Source organism: Tauraco erythrolophus, chromosome 6, assembly GCF_009769465.1.
Source record: "Tauraco erythrolophus isolate bTauEry1 chromosome 6, bTauEry1.pri, whole genome shotgun sequence".
Taxonomy (NCBI): Eukaryota; Metazoa; Chordata; class Aves; order Musophagiformes; family Musophagidae; genus Tauraco; species Tauraco erythrolophus.
In genome coordinates this window covers 31,480,643-31,500,342 of record NC_141470.1, presented here as the reverse complement: position 1 = coordinate 31,500,342, position 19,700 = coordinate 31,480,643, and the positions used below count along the sequence as shown (strand labels likewise).

At 41.6% G+C, this 19,700-nt stretch overlaps 3 protein-coding genes across 4 annotated transcripts in view; 1 reads left to right on the top strand and 2 right to left on the bottom strand.

Annotated features, from left to right (window-relative positions):
- STARD9 (StAR related lipid transfer domain containing 9) overlaps nucleotides 1-4,075 on the bottom strand; it is a 117,832-nt gene extending 113,757 nt beyond the window's left edge. The window contains exon 1 of the mRNA XM_086613607.1: nucleotides 3,942-4,075. Coding sequence (XP_086469733.1) covers nucleotides 3,942-4,075 — 134 coding nt within the window. The remainder of the gene's footprint in view (nucleotides 1-3,941) is intronic.
- Nucleotides 4,076-7,062: 2,987 nt separating this feature from the next.
- Nucleotides 7,063-13,224, bottom strand: HAUS2 (HAUS augmin like complex subunit 2). Its single transcript, XM_086613606.1, has 7 exons — nucleotides 13,131-13,224; nucleotides 12,444-13,060; nucleotides 11,635-11,727; nucleotides 9,502-9,571; nucleotides 8,535-8,667; nucleotides 7,760-7,868; nucleotides 7,063-7,622 (listed from the first exon to the last, which is right to left on the bottom strand). The coding sequence occupies exons 1-7, from the start codon at nucleotides 13,222-13,224 to the stop codon at nucleotides 7,473-7,475; spliced, it is 1,266 nt and encodes a 421-aa protein (XP_086469732.1). The 3' UTR covers nucleotides 7,063-7,472.
- Nucleotides 12,728-18,622, top strand: LRRC57 (leucine rich repeat containing 57). Of its 2 annotated transcripts, none has more exons than XM_086613366.1 (6): nucleotides 12,728-12,759; nucleotides 13,617-13,795; nucleotides 15,005-15,140; nucleotides 16,172-16,440; nucleotides 16,901-17,086; nucleotides 17,700-18,622. In XM_086613366.1, exons 2-6 carry the CDS (start codon nucleotides 13,712-13,714, stop codon nucleotides 17,739-17,741), a joined length of 717 nt encoding a protein of 238 aa, XP_086469492.1. In that variant the 5' UTR covers nucleotides 12,728-12,759; nucleotides 13,617-13,711; the 3' UTR covers nucleotides 17,742-18,622. The 2 variants fall into 2 exon arrangements, with proteins under 2 accessions (XP_086469492.1, XP_086469491.1); XM_086613365.1 differs by lacking the exon at nucleotides 12,728-12,759 and adding an exon at nucleotides 12,825-12,864.
- Nucleotides 18,623-19,700: the final 1,078 nt, after the last annotated feature.

Below are 19,700 nucleotides of genomic sequence, written 5' to 3'. Positions count from 1 at the left end.
TCCCAAACTTCAGGGCACAGCAAAGTACTTTAAGCTCTCAAAAAGTGTCACAGGGCAACCAACATGTATGCCCTAGCATCAAGGGTTTTACTTACACCACAATTCAACTAAATCAAATTGCTGTGGATGACTTTACCCAGGCCTCAACGCACAATCCGTGAAGGAATGCAATGTCTTCTAGTCACTGGTGCATGCTAAAAAGAGAATCCTATAGCAATGCATGAGGCTTTTCACCATGGTATAGAGCACTATACCCTTTTTAAAACCCTTCTTTCCCATCTTTAAGACTACTTACATAGCAGCTCTCAAACGACACTGAGACAAGGGAATACGAGTGTGCACAAGTAAACTGAAACCAGCTGGATGCAGAGGAAGCGGATCACAGAGCAAAAGGCATGAGGCAGCTGTGCTCCATCCTGGTGCTGACTATGCTATCCCGAACATGTTGACCACTCCCCTCCACAAACACAGTCCTCCCTTCCTCCTCTCAAACAACACAGGGCTGAGGTCCACAGTACGAGCAATCACCAGCCACAACCAGGCACTGGAATTGTGATTGGATACCACAGGGACAAATGTTTTTGAAACTAGCACTGCATGAAAACTAACATTGGTTTCTGCCGGCCTACATAAATAGTCAAAGGGCACGTTTTACGCTGCAGGTGTTACTGTAGCGTACAAATACCCAACACAGCTTTAAGTGAGCTACTCGGGCACAAGGAGAGCCCTAGTCATAGTGCTGAAATACTTGAAGGGTAATGTACCCTTTTCCTCAGCCAGTCACACTATTTCCAGGTCTGTAGGATCAGATCTGGCATCACAGCACCACAGTGGAGACCGTGGCGTTGGCACACTCCACAGCAGAAATCAAGAAACAAAAAGGAATAACACTCCTAGTTCACATAGTTACATGCTAGCATTGAAAGTGTTTCCATCAACAGCTTCTGACTGACAGCCAAAAATAACATTACGCTTTCCTTACAAAAGTTTAACATCTAATAGACCAAGCATTAAGATGTCCAGAAATAAACCATAAAGGGATTGCATCACTTTCCAGCTCCTACTTAATATCTGATTATGACCTATTGCTATAGTCAGTTTATAGTACCCATTCAAGCTTTCATTCTGAGGGGGAAATGTATTTACACATAACAAGTATCCATGTAACCACAAAGTAACAAATATTTTTTATTATGTAGAATAGTAAACATATAATAAAGACTGTTTAAAATCAATGTCACTCCAGGGAACACATTTGAGGGAATTTACTGCCAGGATAACATTTTGGTGGTAAAAAATCATTTAGTCTGTTACAGAATGACTGATGGCATTATGAAGAACACTGGCTGCAAGCTATTTAAAGTTCAGGCAAAGGAAAAACTTCTGCATTCTGTATAACTGTACTCTCTTTATAACTATCAGGGATTACTTGCGCATAGGAGCTCTCTGTCAAAGAATGCATTGTGATAGGCACCATGCAGGCACGGAACAAAAAGACCGCTCTATGCCTTATGCTAAATAACAAGTTGCAAATGTGATTAATATTGTTTATAAAAAATGTAAACTTTAAACAGAGAGCAGGATTTTATGAACTTCCATATCAACATCTTTTAAGATCTGAATATTCTGTAAATTTTAAGATGCAAACCCAACATTCATCTGCCATTGTAAATTAAATGAAAAGAAGCAATGAGCATGTAAAGTTTGTGTGATAATCTAGAAACAACGAACTAACCCTCTAGTTCTCAGCTTTTGCCCACAGCTTTTCAATTTTTGGGACTCTTGAAAAACAAAGTTTAATATTTTTGGCTGGAACTGCGATCGTACACACTGCAGTACTTCAGTTGAAATGAAATTTTTACGCAGTAAGTTTTTCTTTTTAAAGCACCTAAGAGATCCTAGGAGCTCTGGCAACATGAGTACCTGTTAGAGGCAATCATGGCGTGTGTGTATAGAGAGGGTGAGAGGCTTGTGTGACCACAACATGGAAGTGGTACACGAAGCTGAGATAGGAAGAGCAGGGCCCTTATCTCCACTGAGAGCTTTAGTCCTTTCAACCTCTATCAAGGTTACTTTAAGCCTTCATATATTTGGTATCTGACTCAAAGTCATTACATTTGAACAATATTGGTCAAGGCTAGAAAGCAAGTTCTCATGTCAGAGCCTTCACAGAGAAAATCCAGGCACTTCCTCTTCCCTTTCAGAAAACATAAAAATTCATCTTGAAATGTTTTTGCTGACCTCAGCTGTGGCAACAGAGTACAAGGAATAAATGGCCTATTGCCTTTGGGGTCAAATACCACAAGACTGGTCTCTGCCTCCCCATCCCACACCCCCCTCTCCAACATACGCTCCTGACCAAACGGCTGGTCCATGCTGACTGTGTTGAAGGTTTTCCTGTTTATCATGCCTTATCTGACCGAGTTGTAGGCACTGTTTAATGCCATAGTGATATATGCACAGTTATGCATTGCTCAATGCTATCTGTCAGGGAAGAAACATTAAGACAGATGCGGTACAAAGTTCCTCACCAAGGAGGATCTGTTGAGAGGGAAGATGACATCCCTGACAATTCAGTCTTTGGCCTCTCTTCCCCAACCGCTGAGAAATACTCATTTTAACTTATGCCTGCAGGAGATCCTACTAAGTCCACTACATACTTGCAAACAGGCAGCCAAACACTAATGTGGAAGGAACAAAAATGTCATTGGCTGCACAACGAAATACATTGCCAAGTCAGACTTTTAAATACTTCCAATCTCCACTAAACTCTGCAAGACTGAACCAAGAGAGTTCTATGGCCTGGATTACTTAATATCATTACCAAATTGTCATTTAATGTTAATACTTAGCAATTGTATACTGTTTTTTTCTTTTTAGAGAGCATAATGGCAATTTATTTAACCAGTGAATACTAAGAATGACTAACAATACAGAAGAAAATAAAAATCAAAGAAGTATCTCCAACACTAAAGCAAGACAAAGCAATGAAAGGCTAAACTTAGCTTACTTGTGTGCTGCAACTCTTCTTACAATATGCCAATATCTATTAAAATCTGTTTCATTACAGCTGTGCAATAAATCAGAACAATACTACCCGATCTGTTTTTTAATGAAATTATGGACAAAATATTTTAAAAATCAGTTTTGAGTTAAAGGTAAAATATATTGAAAATCTGTAAATTACTTTCCACCTTTCCCTTTTTATACTTAGGACTAGCAGATTTGTTTTTTGTTTTTTGTTTTTTTTTAATTTTATTCAACACACTCTGGTATCTTGTCTTGCAAAAAATCCATAGACAAATAAGAATTTAAAAGTGCAAAATACACTACTGTCTTGCCGGCTAAACGGCTGGGCTAGTTTTCAGGCTGGGAAATTCTTCAAGAGTCATTTTCTCTACTGTGAAAGAGTCATTTATCACAGAAGTCAATGCAGTCAGAAAACAACATGAGGGACTCACGCTAAAAAGAAAGGCAGTGTCAAACCAAAGACGGGCCCTCGGAGCTCATCCCACATTTCAAACCATTTCTGCCTGAAGTGCTACAGCATCTCCCTAACAGGAGGAGCAAACTACCAGCCACTGAAATTCTGGCTGCTCGCTTTTTCTCTTTCTTTTCCTTCCCGAACTTCCAAAGTCTGCAAGGTTTTCCTTATGTATTTTATCCAGACAGCACCACAGCATTGTGCTACAGCACCTTCTTGTTTGTGGGAGTTGTCTTCAAGCCATATCATTTTTAGCTTTTGGGATTTCTATTGGAGCCAAAGCAAGCCGGGGAGGGACCGAGCTGAGCGACAATGGGAATATCCGGCTCTGCCTCCCGCTGGAAAAAACAACAACAGAAGGGGAAGGGAAGATTCCCTGACACTGGATGACAATTGTCCTATTTTGGGGAGCTCGGGAAGAGCAAAGTCAGCTTAACAGCTCCAGTGGGTGACTTACCCAAGAAAACTTTCCACGCTATTTAGTGACACGGAGAGGAGTCCTGCAGCTCCTCGTACCTGACCGTGAAGCTCCCCAGCGCCTGCTGTCCCTCCCTCACTCCTAGCTAAGCCACTCCACAGCGGCGATCCCATCCCGGTGACAGGACCAGCGGCGTCCCGCCGCCCCTCGCAGCCGCCCCGTTATCTGCCCCGCTACCGCGGCCACCGGCACCTCCCCGTCCCCTCTCCGCGCCCCGCCGCACCTTTTGCTCAGAGGCCGGACCCGCACGGCCACCTTGACGTTAGCCATGGCGCGGCTCACGCCCAGCAGCCGCGGCCGCCCGCGCCCCGGCCCCGCATCACGGCCCCGGCGCGGCGCCTCAGCGCCCGGGGAGGAGCGGAGCCGCCCGCCCCGCCCCGCCCCGCCGCGGAGGGGAGGAGACGGGACGGGACGGGGTCGAACGGAGGGAGGGAGAGCCCGGCCCAGCCCAGGCAGCCGGGAAACCTCTCCGGGCGGAGAGGCGGGATTTCGGGAAATCTCTCCCCAAAACAGCCGGCCCGGCAGCCTCTCCAGCACCCACAGCGGGTTTTTCCGCCTAGAACAAGTCCGCCCGGGAGAGCGGAACCCTCGGACCAAGAGACGGTGGTTTCACGCTTAAAATCGCCAGGAATAGCCCTGCTCCCCCGGCAGCACCACCCAATTCTCACTTGCAGCAGCGTGACAACTCGGATTTTACTTCAGAGTTTAACGCCGAGTTTAAGTCTGATTAGAGGGGTGCTGCCATGAAGATACTCGGCAGGGACCACCCGAGAGAAACCAAATTGAGTCAGAAGTAAAAAACCGTCAGTCTAATTCTAGGTACATTCGATCACGTTTCTCTTCCTAGTAACGCGCGGGCAACCAGAAAACCAGCACTGTTTAAAGCGCAAAGCACTCCACATTTAATTAATTTGACAGTAAATTAAGGAAGGTAAATATCCCTTCCTTACTAGCGCTAAAGGAAAGCTCTCAAGTGTTTTAAATTCCTTTGAAAACCTCCGATCTTTATGGGGGTTGTATTTATTGTGTAAAATAAAATTTTGAAGCTTTCGAAGAACTATAATTGAAATCAACGTCAAACTGTTGCATCGATAAAGGTTTTGCACTTAGGGTAATATAAAAACCACTAAAAGTTTAGAAAAAAATGTTTTTAGAATATTATCCCTGTCAGCTACTGACATTACTGCAAAGACGTGAGAGGAAGCAGCACTGGCTGCATGCATACACAAGCTGCCAGGCTCAACAGACGATTCCTATTCGTTTTCTTGCCAATATCATTACTCATCTTTAACTGGACTTTTTCTGGGTTTGCATTTCAAAACAGGAGAAACTCTGAGCTATGTCTGAATATCGTATAGGAGTGTTTTACAGTCCATTTAAACAACTTCTATTTAAATTGCCTTTTAACTGTACTATTTATTTCTACTTTAGGTATAGTTCTCCTCATACAACAATTTGCCTTAAGCTCCAGCAACCTTTGAAAAACATACCACCATACAAGATCCTTCCAGAGCAAAGAATGGGATGGATTCCTTGGACCCAACGCTCTTCCCAATTCATGATGCACCACAGAGATGCTAAAATGAACACCTACAAGCTGTAAATCACTGCTTATTTCAATAGATTTATCCCTTTAATCATACTAAAGAATGAATCGGTATGTCAATGGCAAACGGTATTAGCTAAACCCTACCATCTCCACAGTCAACTCTCCAATAATGGATACAGTAAAAACAACAACGAAAAAATATGCTCAACACTTTGCCATATCCCAAACACACGCATTCGTCTCCATTTCAAGGAATTATAATGAACAAATTAACTAGAAACGTTTTCATTCTATTTCTGGAAGCATTAAATTCCAACAGCTGTAATTTTCCTGACCTAAGTCATCACTGTAAGACAATGAGAGGGAGGTTAAGCCTGTGACAGATACACAGGATGATGATTCCAGAAGTCTGGATTCTGTTTCTTCCCACTTCATAGACAGTGCAAAGCATTTTCCGTAAAAATGCCAGCTCCTCCTCTGCAACTGTGTGGAAGACCTTCGTTTCCACACCTGAAACGACAGTGATGTGAGACTTTGGACTCAAATCCTGCAATGACATATAGCAAGTGTTCACACAAAGATCCCATTCAAGTTTATAGGCCTCGAATGCCAGTTTATATTCTCAGATCCCATCTACTGACATCCTTTTTGATTTAATCCAAGTTGTTTCTGTCCTCTTAACTTTTCTCAACAGCAGCAGGGAGAAGCATCAGCTATGCTTATATAGCTTACTAGAGATTTGCTAAGTTCTACTCTCTGATGTCACACCCAGCAGAATGATATAGTTTTCAGCGATACAAATGGGATTCTCAGAAAATTTCAAATATAGAGTGGACCAATTAGAAGCAAGTTAGATCAGAGTGTGCTCAAGAAATAATCAAAGATTTCTTCCTTAATTCTACTCTAAGTTTTTATGCAACAGTCAGACAAACTACGGTGACATTGGTGTGGTACTGAGCCACCCAGTGGTTACTTTCAAAAAATAAAGAGCTCATTTTCAGAAACAGAAATCAACAGGTTGGATGTATGAAGAATTCAGGTAACAAACAATACAACAGTTGAAAGGAATACATCTGCACCACTTCCAGTTTGCTATGTATCCTGAATGCAAAACTGGACATCCTCCAAAGACAATCAGCAGTCCTGGTTTATAGATGTCCTGCCAGTGACATTTTATGAACGAGTCTATAAAGTCACTAAGGTTGCAAACAGGATCAATGCTTTTGCTAAATTGTCAGTCATAGAACAAGAGTATTATTCTAAGGGAGGCACTGAAGATAGGACAAGCCATAGAAAAGGAGAGAAGAATATATTTATCACTATCACAGAAATGTGGTTTTCAAATCAGTAAAATTGCCATATATCACCAAGTCCATTCCCTGCTTTCTCACACAATCACATCATAGCCATAATAAACCGTAACCTAAAATTAGTTTAATTTCTTTGTTGGAACTCCTATGGAAACATAGGCCGAGACTTAAGTCTTTGCACTGTTCTTTTAATTACAGGATTTTATAACAAAATAAAAGCCAAGAAACTAAGCTCTTTAAATCTAGTGCTTTTATTGAAGTTGTATAGTGACATACAAAATACAGTGTATTATCAAAACACTTATAAAAATGAATAGAGACACTATAGCAAGTGCATAAGAAATAACAAAAGAAATTTGCATGGATGATACAGGCGTCAAGGGAATCCCGTCCAACCATTTCAAAAAAGAACCCCTTAACAGTCTTCTCAGTCGTCTATCTTCGCACAAGCTACTGCTCATTGTCCTTCTTGGTTTGGTTTTGTTGGTTTGGGGTTTTTTTTTAATAGTTGGAGAACTGTTGCATAAGAACAGAAATATAACTACTTACAAAGTCCCTGTTGGACGAAAGCACAACTACGTTGTAGTTTTCACTCGAGACTGTAAAAGGGTAGTTCTTTGAATAGCCATCCTATTTGAGGAAAACTATCTGTTAGGTTAAAGATAAGCCAAAGTCCAGTTCAGCAGTGTTGCAGACGCTGTCAGAATACACTTCTTTTTGTATATCTCTCCATTTCAATATCTGCACTGCCACCTCCTCCAACTCCATCACGAGCATCTCTGTTTTTGTCAAAGCAGTGTCCTGAAGCAGAAAAGAGTTGGATTGCATCTCTATACATCTTGTCAATCTAGCAGGACATAAAAATAACCTAAACAACCAAACAGCACTGAATTCTTAATACTGTAGGAGACAGAAGGCTCAGTTCTTTTGCTACTTACCATATTCTTCATGATGTCTGGTATCTCAGGGATGCTTCTTACAGCCTGCAAATGGCTTTCAAGCTTCTCAATGAAAGTCACAGCCTCAGTCAACAACTCTACTACATACCTGTAAAAATACATACTCAAAAGCTATGCAAAGCAATGAGGATGTAATACTTCCAAGCGCTTCTTTCTTTCCCCTGTGGATTTTCTGAGTCTCTTTTTCCAGTTTTATGCAAATTCCTAACAATTTAATTACTTTTTCTGCAATTACACATCTTTTATGACTCTCAGCAACATGTAGGGCAGGAATTACAGAAGTGAATATGCACTTCTCCAGTAGCTGGACTAGATTTTTAGACCATAAGAAGAAGGACTATATTTTTAAACATGTACTATGCACGAATCATTCACACACTTATTCTGAGCACGTCACAGTGGAAGAAAGACAACACTAAAGTGTTACTAAAGTAACAAACTCCTACCTATGGAGAAGCGTAATGAATCAAGCATTTAACACATCTGTTTAAAACAATACATCACAAATGGTTGTGTAATCTTCAGAAGACAAGACCAATAACCTAAGTTATTATTATTCATAAAAATATGTATCACTATCTTTCTATGAATTTTGCAATTAGTAAACTACTAGCTTTTAGCTGAGGTTCTGATACCATTTTTTATTTCTGTTCTCAATGGAAAAGTGAATGAAAGCGTGTGCTTTTTACTGCCTATTAGTTCAGATTAATTTGGACTCATGCAAACAAAGAACAATTATTTTCTGTATGCCTACTTGTGGAAAGTAGCCTCAATAGGCAGGCTCTCTTGACATCTGGGCTTTATCAACCTCTTCCTAAGAGCTTTCTTCTCCTTCAGTACAGCTTCCAAGTGTCTGTTCATATCTTGCAAAATCTCACATTTTTGGCCTATAAAATAAAATTACCAAGTTGAAACTATTGTCCCGCTAAAACAATAGCAAAATTTCTTCTGGAGAGACAGAAAGAAGTCATCTGATGTACCACACTGGACAGTTTACACTCAAAAATGATATCGTTATTCAGAACTACTTTTGTTGGAGCATATAGGACTTAATATCAGCATGCACCTCAAAGTCATAATACCTACTTTTTCGAGATACAGCTTTGTTAATTGTTTTACATTATTTATATTTTACATAAATTGTCTTTGAGATGAAAACAACTTCTTAAACTATGCAATAGCATTGAAGTACTAAAATATACTTCACTAGCCTAACACAGTAGTAGCAAGCTAGAATGTTTCTAAGAATTCATCAAATCGTAGTGGGAAAAGTGTGAAATAATAAAGAAACAAATACATATGCTCCCAAAATACTCTAAATGAAAATTCAAGTAATTTTAGGGGCATATAGATGCGGAAGAAATACACTGACTTACTGGAAAAGCAGCAAAGTAGCACACAGGCCAAGGGAAGACATTACTGATGACCTCAGAACTCCTGATGCTCCACTGACAACACCACACCTTCCCCCCCCCCTCCTTTTTTTTTTTTTTTTTTGAGAATGACTTTCACACAGAGCTTCTACTGGGACAGCAGAGGGTGCAAGTTCAAATAGTAAGGAAGCATTCTTTAGGGGCTAAAAGAACATTTGCTGCCTCTAACAAGCTATTGAGTAGAGACAGCTGCACCAACTTCTACAAGTGTCATACTGAGATGAAACATTAATCTGCTGATGAAGTCATTTAACACTTCTGGTTTGTCTAAGGCACAACTGTACTTACCTAAGTAAAAAGGGTGAACAATGTCTGCTGTCTCCTTCTCCAACTGCAGAATTTCAGTTTTCAGTTTCTTCTACACAATAAAAACATCAAATGAAAATGCATTTTTAACATACTTACCCAGATACTGTTGACTCTTTTGGGGTGGGGGAGGAAGTCAAAAGGGAGAAAATGGGAGGATGGGGGAGAGCACGTGTGTGAAAGAGGGAGCCTTTGCATGACAGCATGTTACCATGCCTCTTTCGACTGCTTCTATTACTAGGTGGGGCCTTTTTGGTCAATAGGAAAAGACTGTTTAAAAAAAACTAAACAATTTGGTGATTTATAGGGAATTTGTGCTGGAAAAAGACAGATCCTGCAACTCATTCCTAAAACAGAAACTTACATCTCCTCAAAGCAGTTCCATAATCTATACTCTACTAAAAAACCTCCCACAGCCCCAAGCTTCCTCCTTCCAGCAAAGATTGGTTTGTGTTGTGTTGGGTTTTTTCAGCTGTGGGAGAAGCTCTCTCAGGTGAAACTCCTAGATTTAACTCTTTCCAACGATAAACCAGCACAAGTGCAGCAGATACTTTCCTGTGGCTGAAAGAGCTGGGGTTGTTTTGGCTACACAAGAGAAGACTGAGGAAAGTATGGAAGAGGATGACATATCAGTCTCTCAGGACACACAGAGAACTGTTGCTTTGCTTGTCTTGATTACTGAGGAGAGGACAAAAATAAACCTGCTTCACTCAAAGTATATTGAACATTTGTCAGAAAGAGTACTTTGTACGTGAAACCTTCAAGCAAAGGAGGCTAGGTAGCCACCTGCCTGGGAGCTGGAAACCGTTTGTTCCTTCTGCCAGTCAATACAGGACGATGTCAGCTATTTAAGTCATTCTCCAAAAAAAGTAAATGACGAACTTGTTACACTGCTTTGCAATAAGGCTTTGTAGCTGCTGGAGCCCACATCGTGTAATTTAATAAACACAGTTTTTGTATCAGTGAGCAAATGCTTAGAAAACATCATCATAAAACACAAGCCAATAGCCAATTCAGACCATAGGAAATGACTGAGGTTATCTCTTGCTAACCAACAGAATGGTCTAGTTGCTGTCATGGGTTAGGCCGCTCCAGCAACCGAACCTCACACAGTCGGTCACTCACCCTCCCCCACCCCCAGGAATGAGGGAGAGAATTAAAGGAGAAACGGGAAACCTGTGGGTTGAGATAAGAACAATTTAATACAGATGATTTAATACACAGTGTAGATGCTCACCACCCCCTCTTATCCGCAGCCCGTCTCGTCCCGAAGCTGTAATCCCAGATGAACATGAGGCCCCGAAATAGAGAGGGGCAGAGAGAGAGAGAGTACTCCTAGAGTGGGAGTACTGGAAGAGAGAGAGGGGGGGGAAAAAAGGCAATAGAGCAAAAGCGCAGTAAGTGCAAAAGAGCAGAAGCGGCGAAAGAGCCAAAGCGCAAAAGCCCTTCTTCCTGGCTGACCCTCACCTTTATACTGGCCATGATGCTGCATGATATGGAATACTAATTGGCCAGTCTGGCCCTCAATCTTAATTTCCACCACAAATCACAAGGGGAATCGTGGCCCCCTTGTCCCAGCTATGCTCCCCCCTTATCCCGCTGTGCTTCTGCACTCTGGCACACTGAAAAGTCCTTGGACAACCACAAACACCAGCTTGCTACTGACATTCTTCTCAGAGCGAGCCTCTCAGTAAAACCAAAACACGGAGCTCTTCTAGCTGCTAAAAGAAGAGCTAACTCTGTCCCAGATAAAACCAGGACAGTTGCCTATGAAGAAACACATTTTTGTGAATGTAAGTCACCTACGAATTCTTATTTGTTCTTTGATTTCTTCAGAAAACTTCAGGTAACACTTCAGTCAAAGATGCAAGCTGCTGCATCCTTCCAGTTATACTGAAAACTTTTCTTCCATAATTTTGTTCTTTATGACAATGCAGTCCACTGGGGTAAAAGTGCCAACTGTTAAACAGCTAAACTGTTAAAAAAAAAAAAAAACAAACACAAAACCAAACCACAAAACAATAGCACATTGCAGTCTGATACCTCATCAAATGACATGCATTATCTCTAATTATGGAAGCGTTGAGTGTACACTGACAACAGTAAAGGCTGTACCTCATTGATCTCAGCTTGCATGTTTGCCATTTTTTCCATCTCCGAGAATTTCACAAAGCACGGTGCTTTTCTACAAGTTAAATCCAATGTCTCCTATGAAAGGAAAACAACGGGGAAAAAAACGCAGTCAGCAGCAAGAACATATCAGGCAAATTCTCCAGATGGGCTTTTCATGTTCTCAAGTTACTGTTAGTCTCTTGCACTATGCAATGCAGCAGATTTTAGCTCAGCAATTCATAATACACATGCGTTTTGGAGGGAAAATGAACACGAGCGAAAATAAAACGTCATAAAAGGCAGTATGAGAGCGCTCCCAACGATACCGGTTTGCATGCTGCCGGAATGCACTAGAAGACATGAAAAAACTCAACGTCTACGGTCAAAAACACCACACACCACAAGGCACAGTTTATTCCTGGCAAGGAAAGCTGCCATCGCTCGGAAACATGAGAGATTCCACAAGAAAAGGCAAAACTTCTCCGCCTTTCAAATTAACAAGCACCTAGGCAAACAGCAACACGGTTCAGCGCTTTGATCTCATTGCGAGACCCACCGAAGGCACCGCAGTGAACGGGGCACTACAGCCCGGTTCGTCGGCCCGAGGGCGGAGCGCGGCACCTGCGCTCAGGACACCCGTGCTCGACGGACGGGCACGGAGGGACGAGGAGAGCCGCGACGCGGCCCCTCGGCCGCGGCCCCTCCACACCTCCCTCCCCCACAGGCGCGTTCTGCGACGCCGCTATTCTCCCCGCTGCCGCCGGCTGGCACGGCCGCTCAGCGCGGCCCGCTCCGGGCCCCCGGGCCGTTACCTGCCTCACGACGCCCGCCGCCAGGCACCGCGCCAGCAGAGCGGCCGCCGCCGCGGGCTGCTGCGCCTCCCAACGGCGGCACGGGGTGGCGGGGCGGTTCGACTCCTCATCGCTCTCCGCGTCTGGCCACAAACTCAGCTTCGACTCCGAGCTCGCACGCGCGGCCTCAGCCACCGGGGAAGCAGGGCTGCCATGCTGCGCCATGCCGGGTTCCCCGGAAGCCCCGGGAGCCGGCGGCCTCCCCCACCGGCGGGCGGCCGCCATGTTGGGTGTGATGAGAAAGGGGCGTGACCAGCGTCCGGTTCCGGGGGAGCCGGTAAGTGCGTTTGAGGCGTCGGTTCTCGAAGAGCGGAGGCGGGGCGCGGGGGAGGGTGCGGGGGGCTCCGCTGCCGCAGATCGTGGGCGTGTGGTGCCTGTACAGGTGGGTTGGGCCGGGTCGGGCCGCCCCCGCCGCAGCTGCCGGCGGTGGTGGGGCCGGGGCGATGGCCAAGCGGCCCCGGTGGGGCCGGAGCAGCGTTGAGGCGGAGGGACCGGGGCCTGAAGCGGGTCATTGCTGGCTTCGCCCCTTGCCGAGGGCCTTGCTGACCCGCTTGTAGCCGTCGCGGCAGGGAGCGCGTCTGTTGGGCTCGTCGCCCCGGCTGTTTACTCCCTGTGTTAGGCTTTGTTCCCCATCTCCCGGCTACAAACCTGGCGCTAATCCTTCGGCCTGTAGCCCGGCGTGCTTTGTCCTGGGCGTTAAACCCTGCCGGAGTTGTGGGAGATGGGTGTCGTGTGTCTGCATCGAGTCACGGCAAAGGAGTCAAGTCTCTAAATGAAAAATGTTTCCAAAAAAGCAAATAAAACTGAAGTACTGAAAGCAAGTCAGTGCTGGTAGATGCCACTAAAATCAGGGCCAGTCTGCATGGAGAATCTCGTTACGCTACTGGGTCCGGAAAGAGGCGAAATGTGAAAACTATGCATTTTTTCCTCTTAGTTTAAACTATATTTGTTGCATCATTTCAGTATTCAAACTGCTATAACGAAGGCACCTTAAGCGAGGTAAATCTTTCAAGTTCTAGGTTTTAGTTATGAGAAAAATGAAAATGCAGCAGTGAAAGGATTCAGCATGTTGAAGTGCTTGTGATGTTGAAGACAGTACATGTAAAATGACTTTTTACATTTGCTTTATCACAGAGACTTTGGATTGCAGTTCTCTCACACGGAATAACTGAGAGAAGCTGGCTGAGACTATCACTCAAACTCTGTATACTTGACAGAGAACTGTTAGGATGGGAAATAGTGCATTAAAAGCCCACCTGGAGACTGCACAGAAGACCGGTGTGTTTCAGCTAACGGGAAAGGCACTTACAGAGGTAATGTAACCATAGTGGAAACATGGCTGTTTGCGTCCATGACTGACACTTTTTGAGAGAAATTCTCACCTTATTGTCATGATGCACCATGTACATGTGTTTCTCATAAATAGCGATGGATGATATTATTTCAAGAATTTATGGGTTCTTTTCTTTGTGCAGAGCAGATTTTTGCTTGCACTGTCTTCTGCTTGAGGATTTATCTGTCAGGGCACTTGTATGCTTATGAGCTTATGCTTTAGAGCACATGTATTATCAAGAAGTACTAGTTGTGATGTGATTTTTAAGAAAGGGCTGTAAACTTGAGGGAAAAAATGTAAATTTTGTAATCATAGTGCTACCTAGATACTCCACAATTTCTCATGTTTAGATACTTATGCTGTATTTTATTGTAGTCATATGAATAGTCTGTACAGGTTGTTCGCTGGGCTGAAAGCATCTTGAAATATCTTATATTGGAAATTGTTTTGACTTTGACTCAAGTGCAGAAAAACACAGAATGTCTTGGATCCATAAGTCGAGCAACAATTCACAGGATAGCCAAAATAACCATTTTGCAGTAATTTTCCATGACTTTTCTGAAGTATCTTCTTCCACTATCCTACTTTTTTTCTTCCCTTTTGCTCAGCCAAACCAAAGGACAATCAAAACTACTGGTCTGTTGACCAGGACTTGCTGATGGTGATTGTCAGGTTTTTCTTTTTGTCAGCTCAGCACCAAGTGCAGATTAAAGTGGTACAGGATGTAAATAAGAATAAGGAAAATGGTTTACATAATTATTTAAAAAGGAAAACAAGAGAAAAATTTCCCAATCCTACTCTGCTAAAATATAGAGTTGTTAACTAGCTGTAGAATATTTTTAAATTACAGGCACGTTTAAGAGAAAGACACAACTAAAACATAAGTGAGCTCGTGTTGTGGTATACTTCCTTCGCCCTTTTTAATTTAAATTCTTTGGCTTAAAAACTTCTCTTCCTAGATGTTAGAGTGTCTCATCCCTTTTCCCTTCCTCAGATGAAAAAATATTTTTAAAAATATATATTAAGCACATTTGCCAACTCAGTTGCACACTGTGGTGACTGGACATTGTGACACACATGATAGTATGTAATACCCATACAAAATTCAATTAAAATTCTAAGCTGTGTAACTTAAACATTCAAATTTGTATCAATGATTTAAATGCTGTATCTTTTTTCTCCCTCATAGTTTCCTGAAGATCTGCAGAAGCTAACAAGCAACTTAAGGACAATAGACTTGTCGAATAACAAAATAGAGCTCTTGCCACCCCTCATTGGAAAATTCTCCTTTTTGAAGAGCCTTGTTCTAAACAACAACAAACTGAGTATGCCTGCTAATTAATATCTCCACAGATTCTTAAAATAATAACCTGACTTCTCTGATCAGAAACTAAATGTAATGATTTAACTCTCACAGGATGTAAATGGGGAATTTAGTCACCTAAACAGAAATCTTTGGAATTCATGTACAGGGAAAAAAACCCCAAAACAATAAATTCTTCAAAACTAGTTGCCATCTTAGTTGTATTATCAGTTTTATCGTGACATGTAAGTACTTAAAACCATAAAATGTTTGTGTGCTGTGATTTCTGTGATCTGAAGGTTTAACACTGTCAGATGGTTTAGTACTTGCATAGAGAACAGGTAGTGAAGATGATATGTAGAAAACATTGCTGGCCATTCAATGGTGGTTACGGTTTCTGTTGGACAGATGTCCAACTTTATAGAAAAATTAGGATGAGGTGAAGAAACGAACTTTTCAATGTGCTGTGTATTATCTGTCTTTTTGAAAAACAAATGTAATTTACAAGCGGAATTCAAGGAGTGCTACAGGTTATACACATGTGTAGGTAGAACAAGGGATGAACACACGCCAGCAGAGCTTACCTGGTGAGGCTTACATGTTGGTATGATACAGTATGAATTATCTGAGAACTTAATTTTGAGTGAGTTGAGTAATACCTTTAAAGGGCTGCAGCAGACCTGAAGCTGTGAATTGTGTGGTGCTTCAGATGTCTTAGAATACATTGGTAAAGTGGTTTGTAAGGACTATAATGGATAGTCTATAATCCTCTCGGAGTAGTGTTTTTAGCCTGTGAAAAAGATAAAGTCTGCGTTGTCTGCAGATGCTTTTTAAGATGCTCATGGAAGATGGTTAAAAAACATGTGTTGTGTTAGTGAGCTTAAGTTTCTGTGCAGGGATTTGTGCCTTCATTGGAAAATGGGGAAGAATCCTGTGCAAAATTACTGTAATATAGCACCATTTTCTATGTAGAAGCTTATTTGAATTAAATGGGTTCGAATGTTTACTACTTTTTTGTTTAGGTCATTTCTTTGTTCTGTCATTTATTTCTAGCTGCTTTACCTGAGGAGCTGTGTAAACTGAAAAAACTGGAAACACTACACTTGAATGGCAATCACTTGAGGCAGCTACCGGCTGCATTTGGACAACTTTCAGCTCTCAAAACCCTGAGCCTTTCTGGAAACCAGCTTCGGACTGTTCCTACACAACTCTGTGGTCTTCGCCACTTGGATGTGGTAGATCTTTCCAAAAACCAGATCCAAAATGTACCCGACACTGTGGGAGAATTGCAGGCTATTGAGCTCAATTTGAATCAGAATCAGGTCTGGTAACTGAGATATTACGGGCATGTAGATTGAGGACATGGTTTATCTTGGACTTAGGACATCCACAGAACATAAGCTGAGACTATCAAAACTTTATAGCCAAAAGACATCTCCTGGACACAACAGAAATGAAGGATCATAACTAGAAGTTGTGTACTGATACATCCAACTACCTGACTAACTAACAAATCCTGAATTTAATCATACAAAAACTTATTTGAACAGTTCTCAAGTAGGAATCTGATAAACAGATGTGTGGGTGGCCTGTCATCATGGAAGAAGTTGTTACTTGGATTTTTTGACCATTATTATTGTTGCTTACGCATTGTTAAGTAGTTACTGTTAATGTAGTTTATATTTACATGATAATTGTTTCATATTAGTCTGAAACACAAATCGCTGTAAATAAACATAGATCACTAACATTTTAATATCTTTTTATTATTATTTGTACCAGATTTCCCAGATCTCAGTGCAGATCTCCCACTGTCCACGTCTCAAAGTCTTGCGTTTAGAAGAAAACTGTCTAGAACTCAGCATGCTTCCTCAAAGTATCCTCAGTGATTCCCAGATTTCACTGCTTGCAGTAGAAGGTAACCTCTTTGAAATCAAGAAACTCAGAGAACTGGAAGGTTATGACAAGGTTTGTATCTTTCTTTGGTCTTTTTTTTTTTTTTGATGAAGTCCTTACCCATTACCTCCTCACAGTACTAAACTTTTATGCTGGTAAACAAAAGCTTAGTCTGCTAGTATTGCCACTGGTACTGGATTCATAACTAACCTCTGAAAAGAATTTCAAGAGTTCTTCAAAGATTAGTTTTCTCACAGGATTCAGGATCAGTGTTCTTTCATCAGCGTCTTTTGAAGGGTAGCTAATGATGACAGGTGCGCGATGGAGTAAGTCTTCACTTTGATGGGACAAAAAATAACGGATGCTTCCTATTATGCAGCATTCTTAACTGTCTAACATTAGTTCTTCCTTAACACTTAAGATCTGACTGTTCAGCACTGAGAGGACTGTCTTTCTAGAACATTAATCTGAATTACATCAAATGGCAGAAATTCTTTTGTTTGTTTTTTGGTTTGTAAAATTAGAGCTCTAATGGTTGTGTCTGGGAAATGCAGATATGCTTTAGATGCAGAGTTGCTTTAGATGCAGAGTGCTTTTGAGTCTGAGAGCAGAAGCTTAGCTGCTTTCAATAGTGAATCTTATATTAATTTCTGAATCTTAGATTTTTGTTTTGTTTTCTTTGTAGTACATGGAACGATTTACAGCTACAAAGAAGAAGTTTGCATGATCATCATTCTGACCCTGGCCATTCCCAGTAAGAAGAGTTAGTAACTGAAGCACCTGACTCACTGACTTAAACCAAGGCTGATGGAGATGACCAGAGCACTCCTCCTCTAGTAGTCTTATATGGTCTGTTAAGGCCACATTGAATAAACTTGAACTAGAGAACATGGGTATTGAACTGATAAACCTGCCCAGGGGCCAGTTTAGATTTTTGTGCCACTACAGCTTTTAACACAATACATGTTCTCCTTTGTCAGGGCTTGTTCTTTAACAGGGAAAGGCAATGAGCATTTCAAAGTTGCCAGTTCCCTTTTGTCAGGAAGCTGGTTGTTGATTTGTAAGAGGATTATTTCTCCTGGAAACACTTTTTCCATGATAGCACATGGAAGTTTACCACCAAAGCAGATCTGAAACATTGTATGTCTTGCAGTAAGCGCTATTCTACAGAGAACTTTTTACACCTAAGGTTTTAGTTTATAACCTGTATAAGCTTTTTATGAAGCACAAATAGTTGTGGCTAAGTTTAGTGGTTTATTATTTGCTTCCAGTAAACAAATCATGGTTTGAACATCCTTCATTCATATTTTACTGGACAGACTTTCTTTTCCCATAAGCAAGAATTGCACTATACTCCACTTCTGCTTGAGCTGTATCAAATAAAAATGAGGTTCACCTTCAATGTATTCAGTAAAAATGTGTATTGTTAGCAAATATAATATCCTTGCACTGACTCCTTGTGTACAGAGCAATGCTGAAAGTTTTAGTTGTCAGCCTGCTACTGCTGCCTTATTACCAGAAACACCTAGAAAGAGTTAAAAGTGTATGCAATTATGTAACTTATACTGAAAAGGAAAATGTACTTGTTTATTTTAGTAAATAATTTTCAAAAAATCAGTTCAAGTTCATTTGGTCTAACTGCTGTTGTAACTTTAACAAGTAGTAGGAAGCTATCACTGAAAACCATCACTTAGGTACTTGGTTCAACCAGTTGTTGGTTAACAGCTGTACTTCAACTGCTTTGAGAATGCAGAGGGTTTGAGTAGGTCCACACTTTGGGTAGCAATTCAGTTAATATATACTGCATGCTCAAAACAGTAGGAGCTGTACTAAGTACACTTCTTGGCAAGATAAGCATGGATGCATGTATTCCCAACGAGAATGCCTTACAGGTGATCATACATTAACTACTATTCTATACTTAAGCTTTCCTACATGAGACAAGAAAGGCATTTAGACAGCAAACTCCTTAAAGCTGCTGATGTAATCATCACGTGTATTCGTCTTATGCCACCTGCAGTTAAGAAAAATGAAGTGACCTCTGCGCCAATCTTTTTCCTCAATGTAACAGCTATAATTAAGATCAGCAATAAGTGGTCCTTTTATAAGATGGTCAGAAAAGCTATCTAGTTCTCTGACCCTGTTGATATCTTATTCAATTCCTACATATTCTATACATACATTCTTGCATAGTAATACTCATTATAAGAGTGTTTTAGGGAACACATCAGCTCATTATTCAAAGGATGGATGAGATCCATCATTAAATGGGGAACCAGTTTTACTTAAGAACTCCCAGTCTGGGTGTTACTTCATGGAAAAACTACCTTCCTGTAAGAAGTGGCTGACAGCAGACAATGTTTACGAGGCTACTTTATTTTGCAAGACAACTAGGGGAGTACTTTAACACCACAACCTGTATGTTAACATACTGCAAGGCCCTGTATAGTCAGAACATACTCCAGACTACAATGTACAAATTCAGCAGTGAATAGTTTAAAGCCCCAGGCTTGTTTTAAGTTCAGCTCCTTTCATTTGACACCTAAATCCCATGTGAAGTATTAGCCTTTTTTTTCCCCAGAGGTTCGCCATGCAAGAGACATCCACAGAACAGAGCCCCTCAGATAGCAGATTCCCTCTTTGCACAAGGGAGGGAATCTGGCAACTACAAAAGAGTGGTCTATCA